Source organism: Pipra filicauda, unplaced genomic scaffold (genome assembly GCF_003945595.2).
Source record: "Pipra filicauda isolate LSUMZ 115617 unplaced genomic scaffold, ASM394559v2 scaffold87_size3191425_pilon, whole genome shotgun sequence".
Taxonomy (NCBI): Eukaryota; Metazoa; Chordata; class Aves; order Passeriformes; family Pipridae; genus Pipra; species Pipra filicauda.
In genome coordinates, this window is record NW_024105064.1 from 3,161,102 (window position 1) to 3,183,414 (window position 22,313).

General features: G+C 49.7%; 1 protein-coding gene across 6 annotated transcripts in view; it reads left to right on the forward strand.

Annotated features, from left to right (window-relative positions):
- Nucleotides 1–22,313, forward strand: part of PRDM16 (PR/SET domain 16) — a 258,782-nt gene that overhangs the window by 231,246 nt on the left and 5,223 nt on the right. For 5 of the 6 annotated variants that reach the window (XM_027742982.2, XM_027742963.2, XM_039390879.1 and 2 more), the window contains 7 exons: nucleotides 1,820–1,967; nucleotides 2,397–2,550; nucleotides 5,315–6,716; nucleotides 10,313–10,400; nucleotides 14,141–14,310; nucleotides 16,337–16,414; nucleotides 21,662–21,831. In XM_027742982.2, the coding sequence (XP_027598783.1) occupies nucleotides 1,820–1,967; nucleotides 2,397–2,550; nucleotides 5,315–6,716; nucleotides 10,313–10,400; nucleotides 14,141–14,310; nucleotides 16,337–16,414; nucleotides 21,662–21,831 (2,210 nt within the window). The remainder of the gene's footprint in view (nucleotides 1–1,819; nucleotides 1,968–2,396; nucleotides 2,551–5,314; nucleotides 6,717–10,312; nucleotides 10,401–14,140; nucleotides 14,311–16,336; nucleotides 16,415–21,661; nucleotides 21,832–22,313) is intronic. The other variant, XM_027742972.2, reaches the window with a different exon arrangement.

Consider the following 22,313-nt stretch of genomic DNA (forward strand, 5'->3'; position numbering starts at 1 on the left):
GAATTTTTCAGAAGTTAATACAGATCAAATCAAGAGTGCCACTGGGGACCTGAAATTGAGCATTTAGCAGCTGACTAAATAAATAAATGTTTTGCTAATCCCAGTAGGTACTTCCCTCTAAACAGTACATTAGTTTGTCTATATTTGCTGTAAATAAACTCATAAATCACAGTTAAAAGGAGTGTATTTTTGGATGTGTATATGCAAGGTTTATGTTACTTTGGATGTGTAGAAAATCTGGTAGTTTTAAGAACACCATTTCTTCAGCAAAATGAATATTGCTTCTTTAAAATGAGTGGATTGGCAGTTTATAAGAGGCATGTCCATGAATATTAACTACCTGGCTGGGAGCAGGGGAGGTTCTCCAGGGGAGCAGGAGGCTGGTGGCTGCAGAGGTTTGGGTGGAGAGTGGCCAGGCTGGCTGCAGTCCCCAGACCCACTCGTGATGAACCACCTTGCACAGCGTTGCCACCATCTCAGGGCACAGAGAGTTCAGTGCAGGGCAGCTGTGGATGGAATTACCCTTTCCTCTGGGAATTTCCAAGGACACCAGATCCATTCTGCCCCACCTGAGTTCAGCCAGGGGCTGGGTGGAGAATGGTCACAGCCTCTGAGGAGAGTGGGAGCAGTGCAGCCCTGAGCATGTGCCAGGGCTGAGATGATTCCTGGGTGCCCAGGGAGTGTCTTCCTTGTGGCATTTAATGCAGACTGGCAGGATTTCCCAGTAGTGTTTAGCTTTAATGCTCCTGTAAAAATGCAGCCATGCTTTCAAGTTCCATAGGAATGATTTAATATCCATCTGTAGGGATTTCAGGCAGGAGGAGATTTCATGTGAGCTGGTCCTTCATCAGAATTCACAGTAAGGGGAGTGTTTGTAACTCCTGTTAAACTACCCCGAAAGAAGCAAAGGGTGCAAATTTTCTTCCCTTATTTCTCAGGGCTGGCCTGAATGGTGCAGAATTCCTGGCCTGAGGGGTGAAGGATTTCTGGCCAGAGAGGTGCAGAGTTTTTGGCCCGAGAGGTGCAGGATTCCTGGCTGGAGATGCAGGACTTTTGGCCTGAGAGGTGCAGGATTTTTGGCCAGGGAGCTGCGGGATTCCTGGCCAGGGAGGTGCAGGTTTCCCATGGCACAGGGAGAACGGAGCACCGTGTGCCATCCCTGCCATGGCCCTGTGCCAGCAGCCACTTGGCATTGCCATCATCCCCCTGGTTCTGGAGGCGCTGCCAGTTGGTAGAAGGCAAAATTGCTGAGTTGAGTCATCAAAGATGTCTGACATTTAGAAGTGAAATGTGTTTGCACCTTATCATGTTTCTTCTGTGTTCTGGGAAGCCTTGGGCCTGGTGCCCGTGAAAAGGCAATGTGAGAGTCCCAGCAGCAGAAGGGAATATCTTGTCTTTCCCTGGGGGATGCCACAGGAGTCTGGATCACAAAGTGCCCTTTTTTCCCCTCAGCAACCTGCAGGGTCAGAGCTGGGTTTGCCTTCCTTTCCCCCCTGCAAATGGACTCAAGTATTAATCAGAAATACCACAAGATACAGTGACATTTTGAGGTAGAACAGGGCAGCTTCCATCAGTGAAATAAATGCTAAGAGGTTCATGGTGTTTGGTGCCACTGCCCCTCTCACAGTCCATGAGCTGCCCCCCTCCTGCTCTGAGGCACCAGGTAACTCTGCAAACGCCCCACGGGGCTGGTTCTTTGTCACCCTCCCTGTCACCTCTCTGGTCTCAGACCTGCCAGGTGACAGCCCCTGCCTTGGCAGTGGGTGCCCAGGGCTGGGCTCTGGCCACTGCCCCAGGTGAGCCCTTCTCTCTCCCCCAGCCTGGAGCAGCACATGGTGATCCACACGGAGGAGAGGGAGTACAAGTGTGACCAGTGTCCCAAGGCTTTCAACTGGAAATCCAACCTGATTCGTCACCAAATGTCTCACGACAGTGGGAAACGGTTTGAATGTGAAAACTGTGTTAAGGTACAGTGGGGACACGGGGCACTGTGGGGGGGCTTCACCTGGGACAGGACCCTGGGAAGGGGGTGCAGGGGATGGGTGGCCCGTGCTGGCCCTGGGCAGGGCACTGTGGGGAGAGGTGCCCCTGCTGTCCCCAACACGGGGAGAAGGGGTGTCCTCACTGTCCTGGGCATCCCACTGTGGGGGGTGCAGCTCAGCCCTACCCCAACCCACTCCCCTTTGGCCATTTGCCAGGTACTGGGGTGGCAGACGTGGGTGAGCAAACACCTCTCAAACCACCAGCATCCCACACTGAGGGAGGTGCCACAGCCTGGCAGGGCACCCACAGCCCTGACCTGTGTCGTGAGCATCTGTGACAGAAAAAAAGGCCCGAATTGTCGAGTTTTTCACGCGTAGTCTCTTCTCCCCCTGCCCCCGGGGCGTGTCCCGCAGGTGTTTACGGACCCCAGCAACCTCCAGCGGCACATCCGCTCGCAGCACGTGGGGGCTCGAGCCCACGCCTGCCCCGACTGCGGCAAGACCTTCGCCACCTCCTCGGGCCTCAAGCAGCACAAGCACATCCACAGCACTGTCAAACCTTTCATATGTAAGTTGTCCCGGCCATCCCAGGCTGTAATTGCAGGTATCTTGCGGGGGGGCCCTGCTGTGATTTCAGAGCTCGGAGCTGCTCCAGATGGAATTCCTCTGGGATTTCTCTTTTTTTTTTTTTTTTAAATTATTATTATTTTTTATTTTATATTTTGTGTGCTCCCTGTTTTTTCAGTAAACATTGGTGGCAGTTTTTTACTTTCTTGAGGAGTTCAGAGCTGAGTCTCTCAGCGATCCCAGCGATCCCATTTTCTCATATCTTTTCTCTCTCTCGTCTTTTTTTGCCTTGGTAATTTTCGAATGTTCCCGTTAGTGACACAGATAAATTGCTGACACGGCCTGGTTGAAATGTTTTTTGGGAATGCCTCAAATCCATCGTAAAGAACTTGGAGTAGTCACAGAGACTGAGAAGGTGTTTTTTAAAAAGAGTTTTTTTCTTCTTTATTTACTGCATGTTTCATCTAGATAGTGCTGGAAGCCAAATAAACAGCAGATTAACTGTGTCCTCAGTGCTCTCCTCAGAGGGATATTTCCAGAAGGGCATTTTCCTTGGAGAGTCATCCATCTCATTCCTTGTCATTCCCAGGGTTGTATATTTTTTTAATTGACACAGCACCTATTGGGTTTGGATGACTGAGCAGGAAGGTGGTTGTGTCACAACAAAGCTCCAGGAACTTCAGGGATCACTTCCTGACACTTCAGAACACGTCGTTCAGGCACAGGCCGGGATCTGGGTTTGATTCCAGGCTTTGATGTTGGGGTAGGGAAGGCACTGAACCCACTGCTGCCTTTTTCCCCTGTTCTGTAATGGGAACAGCATGCAGGGGTGTCCTGGGAGACCCATTTCATTAAATTGTCCCGCAGTAACCAGCCGGGTGTCAGCGGAGGAAGAAGAAATGCTCTTCTTGCTCATTTTGCTGCCACCTCTCATTGGGCGACGGGCACATGAAAGGGATGATTTGACTCAGGATTGCTGCAGCAGATGAGGGATTTCTCCCCATAATCTCCTCACTCTCACCTCATCAGAATTAGGGAGTTGTCAGGCCAGGTCAGTGTGTGAAACAACCGGAGGGTGATCCTGCCTGGGCAGAGGTGCCAGGGGGAGTCACAGGATCAATGTGGAACCCATTAGTAACTTCAAATCCACGGGGCAGGATCCACCAAGGAGTTTTTCTTTCCCGTTCAATGGAAGAAAAGGGTCTGTGTGAGTGTTTGTTTGGGTTTTTACCATATTATATTTGGCTTTAAAAAGACCCCAAACCCACAACTTTTTAACTGCAGAACTCAGAAGGGCAAGAGAGGACATTTCACAAGGAATTACTAAATCGTTGTACAACTGGAGATTTAACAGATATTCTCCAGTTTTCCCTATTTTTTAGGGAATTTTGTGCACTATTGTATATATCTAGCAAAAATTCCTGGGGTGAAAAATGGAAGAATCATGGAATCATAGGATTGTTACAGTTGGAAAAACCCTCTAAGACCATCAAGTCCAACCTTTAACCCAGCACAGAGTTCAGCACTAAACCATGTCCCCAAATGCCACATCCCCATGTTTTTTGAACAATTCCAGGAAGACAGTTCAGATTAAATTTCCAGTGCAATCAGAAACCAGCCTCTTTAGTGACAGTCCACAGGATTTTGGGACGCTCATCTGAACTGAAATGGCGAATTTGTTAAATTTTATTAATCTCTGCTTTGAACTTAAATTAGAATTTATTATATTATTATGTTTTCAGAGCTGCTGGTGAAACAACTCTGTCACCAGTCATTTGATAGTCAAGCACTGATGGAAATCCTAAAAATTTAGAAAAAAAACAGGGAAAATCATGCTCTCTTTTACCTGTCAGTAAAGCCGGGAGGGAGGGAGGAGGAAAGGAGCACGTAGTTGGTCCCCGAGTGGTAGGACTGGGTGTCAGGAGAGCTGGGATTCGTGTCCTTGCCTGCCCAACTCCAAACAATATCCTCCCCCCTCTTTGTCTCCGTTTCCACGCTCACAAAGGGTGATAACAGCAGTTCTCCGGTGGAAGGAGCGTGTTCCTTCACCACCACACGGGATTTATTCCTCTGTTGAAAGAGGCACCAGATCATGAAAAGTTACAGCGTTTTGATGTATAGAAGAGTTTGGGTGGGAATTTTGTCTCACTTTGTCCTGCTCCTCCCACACCAGCAAAGTCTGTAGGTGAAAGGGGTCATAAAAATCCACGCTTTGAAAGCTTGGTATTTGCAGGGTGTTAAAGGGAATGCTGATGTAGCTTCACTTGGAAATTTAGGTTGGATGTTAGGAAGAAATTCTTCCCTGTGAGGGTGGGGAGGCCCTGGCACAGGTTGCCCAGAGAAGCTGTGGCTGCCCCATCCCTGGAAGTGTCCAAGGCCAGGTTAGAGGGGGCTTGGAGCAATCTGGGCTAGTGGGAGGTGTCCCTGCCCATGGCAGGGGGTGGCACTGGATGAGCTTTAAGGTCCCCTCCAACCCAAACCATTCTGGGATTCCACGATCATCTTTACTGAAAATTCCCCAAAAATTTGATCAGGAGTAGCACATCCCCTCAGGTTTCTGTGGAGCTGCTTGTTGAGACAGTCCCTGGGATGGGATTTATCCCAGGTGGGCTCCCTGAACTGGCCCCTCAGCTGCTCTTGCTGCTCTGGCTCCGGGGAAGGGGGATCCCAGGGTGGGGGAGGCTGGGGGAGCTCCCGGCGAGCCCCGGAGCCATTTCCTGGTAATTTCATATCGCTTTTGTTGTTGGTTCCTGTTGACGCTTTAGGTGAGGTCTGTCACAAATCCTACACGCAGTTCTCCAACCTGTGCCGCCACAAGCGGATGCACGCGGACTGCCGCACGCAGATCAAGTGCAAGGACTGCGGGCAGATGTTCAGCACTACCTCCTCCCTCAACAAGCACCGCCGCTTCTGCGAGGGCAAGAACCATTACAGCCCCGGCGGCATCTTCGCCCCCGGCCTGCCCCTGACGCCCACCTCCATGATGGACAAGTCCAAGCCCTCTCCCAACCTCAACCACGCCAGCCTGGGGTTTAACGATTATTTCCCGTCCCGCCCGCACCCCGGGGGCCTCCCGTTCTCACCTGCCCCCCCGGCCTTTCCCGCCCTCACCCCGGGATTCCCGGGCATTTTCCCACCCTCTCTATACCCCAGGCCCCCCTTGTTACCGCCCACACAACTGCTCAAAAGTCCCCTCAACCACACTCCGGACGCGAAGCTCCCCAGCCCCCTCGGGAACCCGGCGCTGCCGCTGATCTCCGCGGTGAGCAACAGCAACCAGGCCCCTTCCGGGGAGGAGAAATGTGAAAGCAGCCTGGAAAACTCCTACCTGGAGAAGCTAAAAGCCAGGAACAGTGACATGTCCGATGGCAGTGACTTTGAGGATGTCAATACAACCACGGGCACGGACCTGGACACCACTACTGGCACGGGATCTGACCTGGACAGTGATGCAGAGAGCGACAGGGACAAAGCAAAAGACAAGAGCAAACAGATGGAGACCAAGCCAGATTTCGTCAGCAGCTCCGTGTCTGCGAGTTCCACCAACACCGCCAGCGAGATCCCTCTCTTCTATTCTCAGCATTCCTTCTTTCCTCCCCCCGAGGAGCACCTGCTGCCCACCACGGGAGCAGCCAATGACTCCATCAAAGCCATCGCCTCCATCGCAGAGAAGTATTTTGGGCCTGGCTTTATGGGGATGCAGGAGAAAAAGATGGGTTCGCTCCCCTATCATTCCATGTTCCCTTTTCAGTTCCTCCCCAATTTCCCCCATTCCCTCTACCCTTTCACGGAGCGGACCCTCAATCACAACTTGCTGGTCAAGGCAGAACCAAAGTCACCCAGGGACCTCCACAAAGTAGGCAGCACCAGCTCGGAGTCCCCCTTCGATCTCACCACGAAGCCAAAAGAGATTAAGCCAATCCTGCCGCCCCCGAAGGTGCTGCCAGCCCCGTCCTCAGGGGAGGAACAGCCACTGGATCTGAGCATTGGCAACCGCATCCGAGCCAGCCAGAACGGAGGAAGAGAGCCACGGAAAAACCACATTTATGGGGAGAGGAAGCTGATGGCAAGTGAAGTCTTACCCAAGATTTCCCAGTCTCAGCTGCCTCAGCAGCCGTCCCTGCACTACGCTAAGCCATCGCCCTTTTTCATGGACCCCATCTACAGGTATTAACATACCCTGCCTTAAGCCTTTCTCTGACCAGCTCATTTTCTAGCTGACATCACACCTTGAGGCAGGTGGGGATGTAGGTTGTTTGGAAGGAGCAGTGAACTCCTGCTGTGGGTGTTTGTGCTTCTCAACACGTTGAATCTCCTGAATGGGAAGGGCAGAGTAATTGAGAGGAGCCCTTGTAATCAATGTGTGTAAAGAACACATCCTTATTTTGATAAAGAAGAAACTTGACCTATTTAAGGACTCTCCCACGAGCCATCGCTAAGATGGCACTTCTGCTGGGGAAATTCCAGAGGTTTGATTCGATAAGAATGCAGAGTTCAGATGCCTCGGAGCCCGGGCTCTCATGGCTTGGGAATGAGTCAGGAGCCCTGGGAGCCTGGAAATGCAGCTCTCCCACTGACTGACTTGATGGCCTTTTGTGAGCCACTTCACCTTTCTTCCTCCCACCCCCTTTTTCTTTCTGGTGCCTTTTCTTAAGAGTTTCTCAGCTCGGAGGAGCGGCTGCTGCAGATCGAGTCTGACGAAACTTGTTACCCCTGGAGTAACAAGTGCTGTGTAAACACATGGTGGTGTGTTACTACCCGGATCTCTCCCAGAGACATTCCTTGCAGACTTTTCTTTCTTAGGAGACAGCAAGGGTTTTCTAGTGTCACTTGAACAGATGGGTTTTGAGGAGGGCCTGATGCCTTACGTCACACCTAGAATGAGCTGAGCGTGGAAGGCGTGTGTAGAGCAGGCTGGGTGAAGTTATCCAAATGCCAGTTAAACTTCCAGAAGGAATGAATTCAGGAGCTGCAAAGGGAAGACTTGAGCCTTTTGTTGTTTGAGGGATTTTTGTAAAAATCTGTTTCTAAAGGAAAGTGATGTAAAGCTTTATGGTGAGGGTACCAGCACATTTGTGTGTCACCCATCCAGGCACCGGCACCACCTTTGGTGTCATCCTGCTCTGGATGAGGGGGATGTGGCACGTTTGGTTTTAGCAAAGCCCAGTGAAAAGAAGGGTCCTCAACTAGTTTGATTTAGACATTAGCATGTCAAAATATTAATTAATGTTAACTTAGATGTTAACATGTCTAAATGCTTCATGTCATCTATTGGGATACATGTGTTTGGCCTGGAAGGCTCCTGGATTCAGTGTCCAGCTGGTTCCTGGAGGTGAATGGTTTGTCCTTGCATCCCTTGGGCTGAATGTGAATTGTGTGCCTAGTGATCCTCCCTGTGTCCAGCCTGCTGGAAGGTTAAGGGATGTGCTGCAGGAGCCGGTGTTCTCCTGGTGCTGGAAAGCCTCAGAGTCACCACGGCGTGACGTGTCAGCACCAGGATGGGTCACTTGAGCATTCAAAGGGCTGCAAACAACAGCAGAACGTCCCCAGTGTCGCTGAGGCTGCTGCCTTCAGCTGATAACTGGGGGGAGAGGTGATCTCAGTGTCTGGCCAGGCCAAGGAGCTGCTGGGCTGGGATCAGTGAGCCCTGGGTGCTGGCTCTGCCAGCTGGGGGGTGATGCAGCACTGCCTGTGTGCCATCTGTGATGGAAACGCTGCATCCCAGCCCAGGAGGGGCCGTGTCCTGCCTGGGACCCACCGTGGCCATCTCCCATCTCCTCCTGGAGAAATCAGTCAGGATACAAATAGTCCAGCATTTGTTTTTGGGAAAATTACTCCTGGGAAAAAAAAAATAAAATCAATAAATGGGATAGAAAGGCAAAAGCATTCACGTTGGATCCTGCCACCCCTGGGCATTATCAGCAGGAATGTTAAAATAACATGGGCTGGAAAAGCTGCTGCCAATTAAAATAGCGGCCTCGGGAAAACCGTAAAGGTCCAGAAGACAGATGGAAGTGAAGGATGGGGGCATCATTTGTTGCATTCCATGGGATGCACATAGTTTTAGTAATGTGTTAAAATAGAAAGTCAGCGGTGGGGCTGCTTGCGAATCAGACTTGTGATGTAATGAGCTAAACAGCCCAGCTTCCAAGTCCCAGCTTGAAAAACATGGAAATATTTTGTTTCTAAACTTCCCTTTATCAGACTCTCTCACATCATTTGGCTCCTTCGTTTTTCTCCCAAAGGCCACTTAAATCCTTGACATTTTCTCCTGGTGATATAATTTAATGCAGCCAGACAGCCTGAAAGTGGGGCAGTTGTGAGCTGGGCCTGTGAAGGTGCCGTTCTCAGGCACTGGGCTGAGAGGAGAGGCTTTAATCCTGCGGGCACTGCAGAACTCGGCTCTGACGAGGCTGTGAGGACCTTGCTGTGCTCTCATTCCCAGTGCTGGGAGATGGTAAAGCTGGTGCAACGCTGTCAATCCACCCAATTTTATGCCTGTGGGCAGGCAGGGCTCTCTGCAGACGCCTCTGCCGGGGTCAGGGATGTTCCCTTGGGTGTCACAGCCCCAGGGAGGGCAAAGCTGGGCCGGGTGGGGGTCCCAGGGAGCAACTTTTTACATATCCTTTGACAGATTGTTGTTTTTCTGACAGCTCATGCCCATAAAAGCACATACCTTCCAAAGCCCCGTAGCTCGGATGGCATTTCCAATCCAGCTCTTCTCTCTCCCTCTGCCCAAGAAGAATTAAATGCAGATTAAGTACAGTTCACTGACTGCACTCTGCAGGGCTCTTCTTTAAACTCTTTGGTAATTTGATCCATGCACCAATCAGCTGAAATGCAGCAAAATAATTTGCTCTCATTTATGCTGGACTAATGTTAAAATTACTCTTACTCTTGGATTTCTGCTGTTTGAGCTGGATGGACTCAATTCCAGCCACTTAAAGAAGCAGCTGTGTTTGTTGGAGCTACTTCCATAACACTTTTTTCCCTCAGAGGACATTTCAGTTTGTCTTTTTGGTGATTCCACACCACGGTTTCCCTGCAAGTAGAATATTTTGTGAAAGCAAAGCCAGTATTTTCAAAAATAGGAGCCTCACTTTCGGGTCATTTCTGTATATCAGGTGCTTAAACATGAAATATTTGAGTGGCCCAAGGTGATAACCAGAAGAACTCAGGTTTATAAGGTGCTTCAGAACTCTCCCACCAGTTCCTCGCTTTTTAAATTGTTGTCCACACGTGCTTACCAAAGAAACTCAATGCAAATTATGTCTCAGCTGTGAGGGAGGAAATAAATATGAAACACCTAATGATTTCAGCACGCTTGGGGCTGCAAAGTCTGGCCCAGTGTTAACTCTTTGGATTAATACAAACTCTCAAAGACAATTTCTTTTCCGTGCAGGGGCTGCCTGCTGTGGACTCTAGAGCTCCTCCCACTCAGACATTGCTTTTGCTGTAAATGCAGGGGTTTCATGACATTTCACAGCAGCAGAGGCTTATAAAGCACTACAGAAGAGCAAAATATTTTCTTAGTCGTCAGTCTGATGGCTGAACAAATACTGCCCAGAGGAGGGGATCCGTGCTCGTGGGATTCCCAGTGCCTTTTGCAGGGTGGTTGTGGGTCAGAATTTGGAGTCTCCAGTAGAAGGGGAGGGCAGACATTTGTGTCAGTAGGAGAATAACCCCGTGTGTTTGGCTGAACCCCCTGCAGAGGGTCTGGCTGTGCCCCTGTGAGGTATGTAACCCTCTGTGTTGTTGTCCAGCAGGGTGGAGAAGCGGAAGGTGACAGACCCTGTGGGTGCCCTAAAGGAGAAGTACCTGCGACCCTCCCCGCTGCTTTTCCACCCCCAGGTAACAGCAGGGACGTTGTTGTGCCACACTGGGTGAGTGCCAGGGGGTTGGGATGGAGCTGGTACAGTCAGGCCACTGGCACCACTGGGATCAGACTCCTCCTCGTCCGAGGGCTTGATTGGAATGTCCACTGTGTTCCACCAGTTACTTTCAGACACTTTTATCTGTGCCTGGTTTGAGGATGATGGCAGTTATGCCTTGATGTTCCCTTTGCATTACTAGAAGAACGGGGCTGAGGTTTGGGCAGCTCTGCTGAACTCCTTTCCCAGGCCAGAATGCCTGGGTGGGTTTTCCTTCGGGAGCCCTTGGTGTGGTCACTGGCAGTGGTGCAAAGTGGAGAAGGACTGTCCAGCACCCAGGCAGCAGCATTTTGTACCTGCCTGGTGTTCCCTGACATCACCTGCAGCGTGTGGAGGAGCCAGGCAGTGGGTTCAGCTGTGCCTGCTCCAAAGGCGTGTGACAGTCACCAGCTATCCCCGTCCCTCCTGCTGTGGCCAGGCTGGGATCCCAGCCCCGTGGTCCTTATTGTGCTCTCCTTTATATTCACATGCATTGTTCTCCCCTGATAGTGTTTCCCACCTTAGATAAATAACTTGCAGGTTTGTGAAAGCTGGATCCTGGTTGCTTTCACAGCTAAACTTAGTTCCCTCATTGTTTCGCACCAGCCTCAGAGTTTGGTTAATAACTTCCCCCGATTTTTCCTTCATCCAGGCTGGATAATGGTGACAGGCTGGCCAGGAACATCCTGTGTTTGTGTGAGTTAGAATAGTGGGGATATCTGCCTGTAAAGAATCTGATAGCAGGGAGGAGCCAGTGTGGCAAAGCAAACCAACGAGACGATGAGAAACATCCAGACCCTGAGCAGGAGCAAAGCTTTGGGTGGAAGGTTGTTAACATTGTTCCCGAAATCCTGACCACGTCCTCTTCCCATGGCGATGAAAAGATGTGGAAGGTCTGGTTATCTCTAACAGCTTATCACACAGAATAGCCCAAAATTTACAATCACTCGGGCCCAAAACTTCCTGATAACTGGTTCTAATGAAGCGTGTGCTGGGTACAGATCCCTGGGTCTGGAGAGCTGCTGTTCCCATGCTGCAGTCCATCAGGGAGCTCAGATACAGCACAGGAAGGCGGGTCATTTGTTCCAGAATATGTGAGATTTTTACTATCAGATCCCCTTCCAATGTTATCATGGAATATCATGAGTTGGAAGGGACTCACAAGGATCATCGAGTCCTACTCCTGGCCCTGCACAGACACCCCAAGAATCCCACTCTGTGCCTGAGAGTGTTGTCCAAACACTTCTTGAGCTCTGGCAGCCTTGGGGCCCTGACCACCACCTTCCTTGATCCTAGATTCCTAAAATCCTAGATCCTTAGGAAAAGATCCTGGATCCACCTGGTCTTCTCTCCCTCTAAACACGAGTCTGGCCTCAGCCCTTTCCTCTGTGACTCATCCCTCAGCTCTCACAGAGCCCTCAGTGGGATGGGAGGAAGCAGAAAATGTGATAAAAGTGTTCAGAAGACGTTTTCTCTCTCACAATGAATTTCAGGCAGCTCTTATTTTTCAGCCAGTCGTTGGCAGAAGTTCCTCTGCTCTCTGGGAGTTTTCCCACATTGTCTATTCCAAATTAAACTCTGGACAGCATAAATAGCCAGTGTAACTTTTTGATAACTTAATGGAGGACCTTTTCTCACCTGTTAACGTTTCTTTTCTTCTCCCTTTCTTCTTTATTATAACCAGGCAGTTGTTCCCTAAATAGCAAAGTGCCTTTGCCACTGGAGAGGCCGTGACCAATGTTTAGAATTTTAAAACCAGCCTACGGCTCTGAAGGCAGCAAACATCTCTGACTAAGTGCCTAAAGAACAGGGCATAACAAAGGGTAGCTCCAGGTACCCCGGCGAAGGGCTGAGTGCAGGGCTCTGAAAGGTCCAGAGAGCATTTTAACGTGATGGTTTTGTTCCATGACTGGCAGCTGGGGCAGGGCTGGTGCTGTAAATGATCAAGTAACCTTTTCAAGTGGCTGGTGCTAAGTATTACTTACAATTTAGCATGGGCTGGGAGCCTCCAACCAAGGGGCCGTGGATCTATTATCAGGGAATGGGGGTTACTACTCCTCTTGTTTTGCAGCTTATGAATGGCTGTCAGATTTCCACAATGTATTCTTGGGAGATTAAGACAACTTTTTTTTTTAATAGTCATATATTTTTAAACAATATCTTGGCTCTCTTCCCCCTCTTCCCCCCCCAGCCCAGTTTAATAAAGTGTAAACGTGCAAAAGGTCAGCCCTTCCTGTACAATAGAGCATCTCCTGGTGATAAATGGCTTCCTACTGCCTTCCGCCCCCCTCTGCAGCCAGCCCCGCTCCCCCCGTGCTCCCGGGGATGTCAGCACAGCCAGGAGGCAGCTTTATTGCTGCCTTGTTTGTTTTATCCCTCTTTTCTGTACTTGGTATCTCGAAAGTGCTCTCAGGAGTGCACGAAGTTGGATTTTGGAGATGTCAGCGTCGTCCTCCGAGCTGCACTTCTCTCTCTTGGCTTTTGGATTTCCAGTTTTACTCCAATGAAAGTAAAAGTGCTTTTCTTTAGGTAGGATTTTTATGCAAATCTATTTTTTTTTCCCCACATAGGCCAACTTCTTTCTTTCCTTTTTTTTGTTTTCCCCTTCTCCTGTATCTCCAGCTTTTTCCCTTTCTCCCTCTTTCAGGTGTGGTGTTTACTCCAGTGTTTAGGTGAGCACACAGCTGTTGCAAAGTCACACAAACTAAACCTGCTAAAGGCACCCAGGGGCATTTTCCTCAGTGTCCCATCCCCAGGCCAGCGTGCCAGCTGCTCCCATCCCAGCAGGATGTGTAGCTGTTGGTCCTGCTGACTGTAACTCACTCAGCCACAGCTCACATCCAGGGCCTTGGCCAGAGTTCCCTTTCACTGCAGGAAGCTCAGCCACCTCCCACCCATCCTTCCATCACCTTTACTGGCTGCTGAACCTTTCCTATATATAATTAAAGTGTTGGCCTCTTTGCTAGGCAAACTCAGGGGACCCACTCCATCCTGAGCCTGATCCTAACTCCTCCTCTTCCCAGCTGCTCCCTTTTCACCCCTTCAGCCTCAGCCTGTCCTCTCTCAGCTCCCTGAGCAGCCATCACACACCCCTCCCACTCCACTTTGGCCTGAATTCTTCTGCCTCCTGCCTAAAACTTCTCTGTCCCCTCACACCTGGGGTCGTGTCCCTTCTGCTCCCCCACAGCTCCCTGAGCCCCTGGGAGGACAGAGGATGCTGTAGGAGACATCAGACCTCCCTGCTTCCCAAGGCTTGGATTTGGGTTTGAGAGGAGAATTTGGGTGCTGAGTTGTACCTCTGGCATCTGACCACGGTGCTTAGTTTCAGTTTTATTCCTGGAAAAAGGGCAAACAGGCATATTCTGAGATAACTTTTACTCTGAAATGCTAAAAGCGAGCACAGGCACATTGCAGAAGGTGAACAAGTGCTGATTTCTGGGATCTGAAGTCCTGGCTTTGCCATTTGTGTCTTTCCTGATTTCTCCAAGACCAGTACACTGTTCCTGTCTTCCCTGGCTGGGATCAGTGGCTCCATTTCCCACTGTGCAGCTTCCAAGAGTGAGAGCAAACATCAACAACAAGCTCTGACCGACCCTCGGGAGCTGCAAGTCGCGTTTTGTGCACCAGCTCCTGCTCTTCCCGTGGGTGTTTGTGACACGAGGTCTTGCCTTGTCCTTGCAGATGTCAGCCATCGAAACCATGACGGAGAAACTGGAGAGCTTTGCAGCCATGAAGGCAGACACTGGCACGTCCCTGCAGCCCCTTCCCCACCACCCCTTCAACTTCCGATCGCCGCCGCCCACGTTGTCCGACCCCATCCTGCGCAAGGGCAAGGAACGCTACACCTGCAGGTGAGGGGTGGGCACCCCGGGGAGCCAGAGCATCCCCAGGGCATGGGGGCACCCCGGGAGATGCCCCCCAGGCTGGGGCACCACAAGGGACCAGGGATATCTCCGCTGCCTCCACGGGGGCGGGAGGGGAACTGAGGAGCAGCAGAATTAGCCCAGAGCGTTGGGATGACTAATCCCCTCTGAAATAGCTTGTTTTGTCTGGGAGGAAATCAGCATCTTCTGTTTGCTTTGTAATTTTTAATAACCCTGAGAGCGGATCTGGAGATTCTCAGGCGGGCCCAGCTCCCCAGGCCAAGGCCCTGGTGTGTGGCAGCGAGTGCTGTGGTTCCCAAGGCCAGCACAGCCTCAGCCATGTCCATCTCAGCTGTGTCCATCTCACCTGTGTCCATCTCACCTGTGTCCATCTCTGCTCTGTCCATCTCACCTGTGTCCATCTCAGCTGTGTCCATCTCTGCTCTGTCCATCTCACCTGTGTCCATCTCACCTGTGTCCATCTCACCTGTGTCCATCTCACCTGTGTCCATCTCTGCTCTGTCCATCTCTGCTCTGTCCATCTCACCTGTGTCCATCTCTGCTCTGTCCATCTCTGCTCTGTCCATCTCACCTGTGTCCATCTCACCTGTGTCCATCTCCCCTGTGTCCATCTCACCTGTGTCCATCTCAGCCGTGTCCATCTCAGCCGTGTCCATCTCTGCTGTGTCCATCTCAGCTGTGCAAAATGAGGGCATTGCAAACCATGGATGCAGGAAACAACTTCTTCAAACACACTTGCACCCCCAGAAGTCCTCGAGTGCCCATCCCAGCTCCAACAGCTCCTCTTGGAGCAAGTCACTGATTTTTAATAACAAACCTCTGTCTCTGTTGTAGCTGCAACTGCTCGAGGGTCTCGTGGTGGCTCCTGCTGAGGTTTTTTGGGTGCAGAAACGGGCACATGCTTTGGTTGATGTATCTCTTACGTGCAGCTCTGCCACAAAAGCTGCAGGCTCAAATTTCAGCTGAGTATTTAGAAATTGGAGGGGTTTACTTACAATAGGGACTAAAATTTAGATACACACTCACGAGTTACCATTTGTGTTTTGGTTGTTGAGGAACACTCACATGGACTGTTTATCCTCAGGACATCTGAGGGTGCTGAATGTGTCTGAAATTAAGAGAGTCTGCTCAAAGCTTCCTCCTACAGCAGAGTCACAGAGTGCAGCCCCTCATCCTTAGTATTTTATTTCCCAGTTAGTATTTTTATTTATACCTTTTGAGTTTACTGTGAACTGGATTTATTGGGGAACACAGTTCCTTCCTTTATTAATTTCCTGTTGCTGCATCTCCTTGCTCTAAGCAGCTTGTCAGCCCCATAACCCAGCGCTGCAGCCTTTATCCAGGAGAAAATTCTGTGAATTCCAAGGGTGATGGAGCAGATTCTGTATGATGAGCAAGTAAACAGGGCTCTAAAGGACATCTATAAACATCTCACCTGACAGGATGACCAGGCAGGGAATAAACCCCTGTATCCTGGTGAAGGAACGCTGTAGTTAAACCATGTCCTCAGGTGCCATGTCCACACATTCCTTGAGCACCTCCAGGGATGGGGACTCCACCACTGCCCTGGGCATCCCATTCTAACGCCTGACAACCCTTTCTGTGAAGACATTCCTCCTGATGTCCCACCTGAGCCTCCCCTGGCACAGCTGGAGGCCGTTCCCTCTCCTCCTGGCCCTTGTTCCCTGGGAGCAGAGCCCGACCCCCCCCAGCTCCTCCCTCCTGTCAGGGGGTTGCAGAGCCAGAAGGTCCCCCCTGAGCCTCCTTTTCTCCAGGCTGGGCCCCCCCAGCTCCCCATCAGACTGTGCTCCCACGTCACCTCTGTGACCCCTGTTATCCTGGGGTGGGTGTTGACCTGCACATCTTCCCCCCTCGGTCCAGGAGGGAGCTGGGAGTGCACTGAGGGATTTTGGGGGCGGTGTGAGGGTGGGTGAGGTGGGTGTGCTGTGCAGTGGCTCCTGCCCTGATGGTTCCCTTGGCTGTCTCTCCCCAGGTACTGTGGTAAGATCTTCCCCCGCTCAGCGAACCTGACGCGGCACCTGCGGACACACACGGGGGAACAGCCCTACAGGTGAGCCGGGCCCGGGGCAGCCCCTTCCAAACCCCCCTCGCTCCCCACGCCAGGACTTCTTCCCCTCTCCATAAAGCTGTGCCAGCAGAACACCACGGGCCTGGAGCATTACACAGAGTGATTCATAGTGTTGTATATTATGTGTACCAGCCAAAAATAATCAGGCTTGGCAGCCTGAAGATAGACACTTAACTTATATTTAGATGTATGCTGGCAAAGGAGGGCTCTGATTTGCAGTGTTGTTTCACACTCACATTAACCATTCATCTCAAGGACAGCTGAAGGTGCTGAATGGCTCTGAAATTCGGGCTGGTTTGAAGGGCTTGCCAGGACCTTCACTGCTGGGGCTGGATGGATTTTTTTTTTCCCTTTCCTGATGTATGTCAGAGGTGCCTGGAGCAGTGGATCAAAAAAACAAAGGAGAAGAGAAACCCTATAGAATTATCTGCTTTAAAATCGAGGTTTGGTGGTGTCTGACCTTAAATCACAAAGTTTAAAGGGACTGATGGGAGGGGGGGATTAACACACTGTCTCACACATTCAGTGGGTGTTTCAGGTAGAAAGCTGAACTATTTTCTGCTAGTTGTGGACAAGGTGGTGTGATTTTGACCCCTCAGTGTGCAGGGGGTGTGCACAGGGACAGACTCTCCCTCTGGAGAGCAGGCACAGTGTCCCATCCCAGCACATGCTGGTGCTGTGGCTCAGAAAGGGGCTCCTGTTTAACTCAGGGCTTTAAACTTGAATAAAACTCACAAGAAAATATGCGTAGTATGTGTGTGTAGGTGTAGAAATGACTATTTCTCATGGAAGACCAAGCAGGGATCTTCCCCCCCAGTATTTTCTCCCAGTCCTTTGCAGGCAGTTTCAAAAAACTTCAGCAAAAACACACTTTCTTGCTAGAATTGGGTCCATATATGAGCAAACCTGAAGGAAAGACGAATTGAGAGCTCGCTGCAAATCAAGCATTCTGTTTTCCATGATGTGAGTGAGCGTTTTGCACGTTGTCAAACAATAGTAACAATTCGGTTTCATTTTGGGCAGCTGACACTGCAGCGTTTCCATGAGTTCACAACAAAGCCAATGTGGCAGTCACTGTATGAAGAGAAACACAAATTTATAAGCAGCAAAAGGCCATGTGGTCAAATACATCACACTTTTATGCTCAGTTTGACTCAAGAGGCGACTCTCCCGCATTGTAGTCGCTGCTACGTGAGGAGCCACGTGTATTTTCCATACAGAATTTTGAGTAGACGTTAGGTAAATTAAAAATACCCCCCCTTCCAAAGCAGACATATATCTTGGACCCGGTCCCTGCTGTGGTGTTTGGGGCTGTGGTATTTGATACGAGGAGTGGGCTCTGTGTGTTCCCTGGGCACTGAAACGCTCGCTCCCGATTATTCGGGGATTGTTAGTTCGGTTTTCTTCCAAAAAAGGAGACTTGCAACTTAACAAAGGTTAGGAAAATAAAGATTTATTTGATCTGGTCTTCTCCCAGAAAATGGCCTGGGTGGGTTTTTTTCGAGGTCTGACTCCTGGACAGTGTTGCTGTCTAACAGCACTCCGGAGGGTCGGAGCTGCCTTTGCAGAGGAGCTTTAATTATCATTGATTTGCTTTTTGCTCTCAGAGAAATGAGATTTGCAGCTTTGGCAGCCGGAATTGTTTGCAAAGCTTGTTTTTTTAAGTATTGACTTCATGCAGGTAAAAGGAGGGTTTACTGATGTCTCCCTGGTAACTTTGCTTTTGACTGTTTAAATGCTTTTCCTTTTGATTCTGTCAGTGCTATATATTAATTCAAATATCAGTTTGTGTTCTTAAAGTCAATATAAACTGACCAGATGTTCACGTGGAGATTAAGAAAAAGACGAGAAAAAAAAGTGCTTTGGTTTCAATTCCTGATTTTCAGTGAAAAATTATTTTACCAAGAGTTTTTACCAAGGTGAGCATTTTTATCAAGTCACTTAAGCCTCCTAGATGTCTGTTTAGTTATGTATAAAGTACAAATTACTAGCACAGGAACAATAAGGAGGCAAATTATTTTTTTTAAGGGAAAGTGAAACACGTTTTTTGAACGGTGAGAAATACCTGCCAAGGCACTTCCTAAAAATCACCTGATTTGAAAAGACTCTGAGCCCCTGTGCCCTACAGTGAAATTCAATGTTTCTTCTCACTCTTTTGTTTGCACCAAATCTAAAATTCAGGAGTAGGTTATTTCAAAACCCAGTCATAAGGCCCTTGTAGGTCTTGTGTCCTGTTATTTGCATTAGGCTGAAACTGTCAACTAAAGCTGATGTCTGCCACGTCATTTCAGATCATATGTAGTTCAATAAATGTCTTTATTGAAGATATTCCTCATTTCCTGGTGTTTAAAATGCAGCCTAAGTTCATCCCTGCTATAAATGCTCTTGGGGCTGAGGAGGAGTTGCTGTCTGTGTGTTTTGTGCTTTTTCACTGCAGTTCTGCCTTTCCAGCTCACACTGATCAGCAAATCCGTGTAAAACTGCCATTGTGTCCCAGGGACTCCTTCCCACATCCCCGGGGTTTGCTCCCTGTTTTCCCCCTCCACCCGTGTTATCCCGGGTACCTCCAGCTCCAGGGATTGTCTGTGGTTCCTCAGAGCCCCCCAGCTCCAGCTCCAGCTCCTTCTTTGCTGTCACTCACTCCCACTTTAGATGTTTTTAGCCCATTGCTGTGTTACTTTAAGCTGATAAGGGAGAAGCTTTGCTGGTGTCCTGTTGGCGTGTTTGCAAAGCAAATGCTGCTGCCTTTGAGTTTTACTCTTCTCCTGCCTCCCTGTTCACCCCTCCCCTGAATTTAAGCTGGTTCCTCTGTCTGGGTCATTTATTTAGATTAAAACCAGCAGAGTTCCAAGCACTGACCCCTCTGGGACCACAAATAACGCCGGACATCTCCCTCATCCCTTTGCTCCCAGGCATTAGCTGCTCCTTCCCCATGGCCCTCTGGTTCCTATTTCTTTAACAAGCTCTTTATCCTGTCTCCACGCCCTGCCCTGGCTGCACACAGCTCGTTGTGAGAGCGAGGACCTGTCAGAGGGAACTTTTCAAAGACTTCCTGGACGTCTAAATAAATGGACACAGAGGGGGCTGGAGCTCTCCTGCCCTGCCCGTGGGAGAGCTGCCTCGGAACCAGCTGGAGCTGCTCCTGGGAGGGACTCAGGGAGAGCCAGGCTGGGTACCTGGGCAGCCCTGGTGCCCACTGTGCCAGGTATCCAGTGTGCCAGGCACTGGGACACACACACAGAGCTGAGTTTGGCTCAGGAGGGCACAGAGATGGTGCAGATGGGCAGGAAGGGAAAACCACTGGCACCAGCAGGGATGAGCTGGACAAAACTACTCGTGAAAATCCCATGGAATAGCAGGAATTTGGGGGTATTGGCTGTTCTGGATGTCACAGCTTTCTGAAGGGCTGAGCAGGAGGAGCTGCTGAAGCCTGGCAGCTCCTGAGAGCAGGTTCCTTGGTGCTGGAAGTCTGTGTTTAACTCCCCGTGTAGAAACTGTGCTTGTTCTTGCTGATGTTCAAGTAATGTTTTCTCAGGTTGTTTAGGGGTTTTCGAAAGAATGAAAAGGAAAGACTTTAGAAGTCTGAAAAAGCTGTGGTTTAAAAAGAGATTTTGCTTTCTTCCTTGGTTAATCCTAATAAAGGTTCATTATTTGAAATATCTTTATTCTTTCTGGAGGTTTAGCAGTAGGAAATTCGGACATGGAATCCATAAACATTCAGCGAGAGAGAGTGTTTCATAAATGTATCCCTGCTATTTCCAAAAATAATAATCAATTTATTTTTGGAGACCAAATAAAAATCACAGCTGGAACACATCTGGAAATGGGGGGGGTGTTTCACAGCCGAGACTTTTTTACACTTGCAGTTGAACCTGTTGTGTCTGTAGGGAGGAATCCCGTGTCCTAAATGTCCAGGGAAATCCAGTTTCATCCTCGAGTGAGGCTGGCACGGGGTGAGTCTGGGTGCCCTGAGCACATCAGGAGCTGCTGCTCTTCCCAAAACCTGCGTGGATCCCTCTCCATCTCCATGTCTTGGGACTTTCCAGCCCAGACTTTTGGGGGATTCTTGGATTCTTATGGAGGAGTAGCTCAGCTGAGCAGGGCAGACGTTGCTCTGGGCTGGAGGAGCTCGGAGCAGTCCTGCTGAACTGAGTGGAATTTGTCCTGGAATTACAAGGGCTTGGGAGCAGTTTGGATTTTGTCCCGTGAGTGTCCGGGATTTGTGGAGGATTGTAGCAGAGAGAGATTCTGCTGCTCGTGGGTGTGGAAGCAGAGCCACGAGAGAAGCAGCTTTGCTGAGTTCCAAGGGATGTGTTTAACGGGAGAGACCTAAGGAGGGATTCGGCAGATTCCGAGGGGAATGAGGCTCCCAAAACTCTGCAGTGCGGCTCGAAGCTGCCCTCTTCAGTCCGTTGGAGCCCACAGCACCAGCCTGAGCAAATCCTTGGGTTTTTTTGGAGGGAATCTGAATCCAGAAAGGAGGGTGACCACTTTGAACAGGCCCCCAACTTGTCTGCCACGGCTCGTGCAGGGACTCAGCTCAAAGAGGGAATATTTCTTCCCTCAGCAGCTTCCCTGAACATCCTAGCTTGACTCCTTGTGGTCCAGTTTTTCATCTTAAACCAGATATTCATCTGTAGGAGTAAATCCTGTTGGGAAATTATGTTGTATTTCTTGGGAGCTATTGTACAGAAAGAATAGCCATTATTACCTTTAAAGACACACTCTATGGCCTGGATCTCCAGCACCACAAGGAGTTTCACAAATAAAGCTGGAGTTTTTTGTGTGGCCAGCTGAGACTGTCACCTGTTAATAACTATTTTATACATTTCACCTCCCCTCTTTCTTCTTCCCTCTTCCTTGTCCTCCCTCCACAGCCGTATTTCACCTAATCCCTCCCAAAATGGGAAGGTTGGAAGGAACAAATCCACCTTTCTTATTTTAACCTTGATGTGTGGAAAAGTAATTACTTTGTTTAAAACCCTTATTTGTTTGGGCGACTTGCTTCCTAATTAATCCTAACCCTTTCTTTGTGCTCCTTGAGTAACAATAATATCAGATTTGTCTGCAGTGATTAATGCCTTGTGCTTCCCATGTCCTCAGCTGAGTAATGATTTATAGACCAACATTCCCTGGTTTTCTGATAGTCAGATTTTTCTTTTTTTCTTTTTTTTTTCTTTTTTTTCCCCCCTCACGCTGCAATCTTTGGCGTTTGCTCCTGTTTTTCAGGTGTAAATACTGTGACAGGTCATTCAGCATTTCCTCCAACCTGCAGCGGCACGTCCGGAACATCCACAACAAGGAGAAGCCATTCAAGTGTCACCTGTGCAACAGGTGCTTCGGGCAGCAAACCAACCTGGACAGGCACCTGAAGAAACACGAGCACGAGAACGTGCCAGGTAGGGCAGGCCGTGGCCGTGGATCTCCCGGGGCACTGCAGGGACAGGGCACCGTGGGCTGGTCTCTCTCTGGCCCTTGGGAAGCCTCTCTGGAGTGCACTGTTCCCTAGGGCTGGGTTGGTGGGGGTGTGGAGTTCGAGAAGGTAATTAAGGCTTTGCCTTAAGATAAACAGTGAAGGAGGAAATCCCTGTGCTGAAACCAAGGAAGTGATTTCCCAGCATAGTGAAAAAGAAAATATTATGGAAAAGTTATAGGCAAACAGCTCTGCAATGGATAAGGGTTCTTAAATTGCATTTATTTTCCATAAATGCTAAATATCCCCTGTATTTGTCTCTGTAGTTCAGGTCTGGGAAATACAAACTTCCTTTGGGAGCTTTGGGCCATGAGTTTTCTCTTGACTGTTGACTCATGAGTATCTAGTGAGGGGACTGTTCCTCCTTTATGTTTCCTGTTCCTGGTGGCCTTGGCAACACCTGATGGT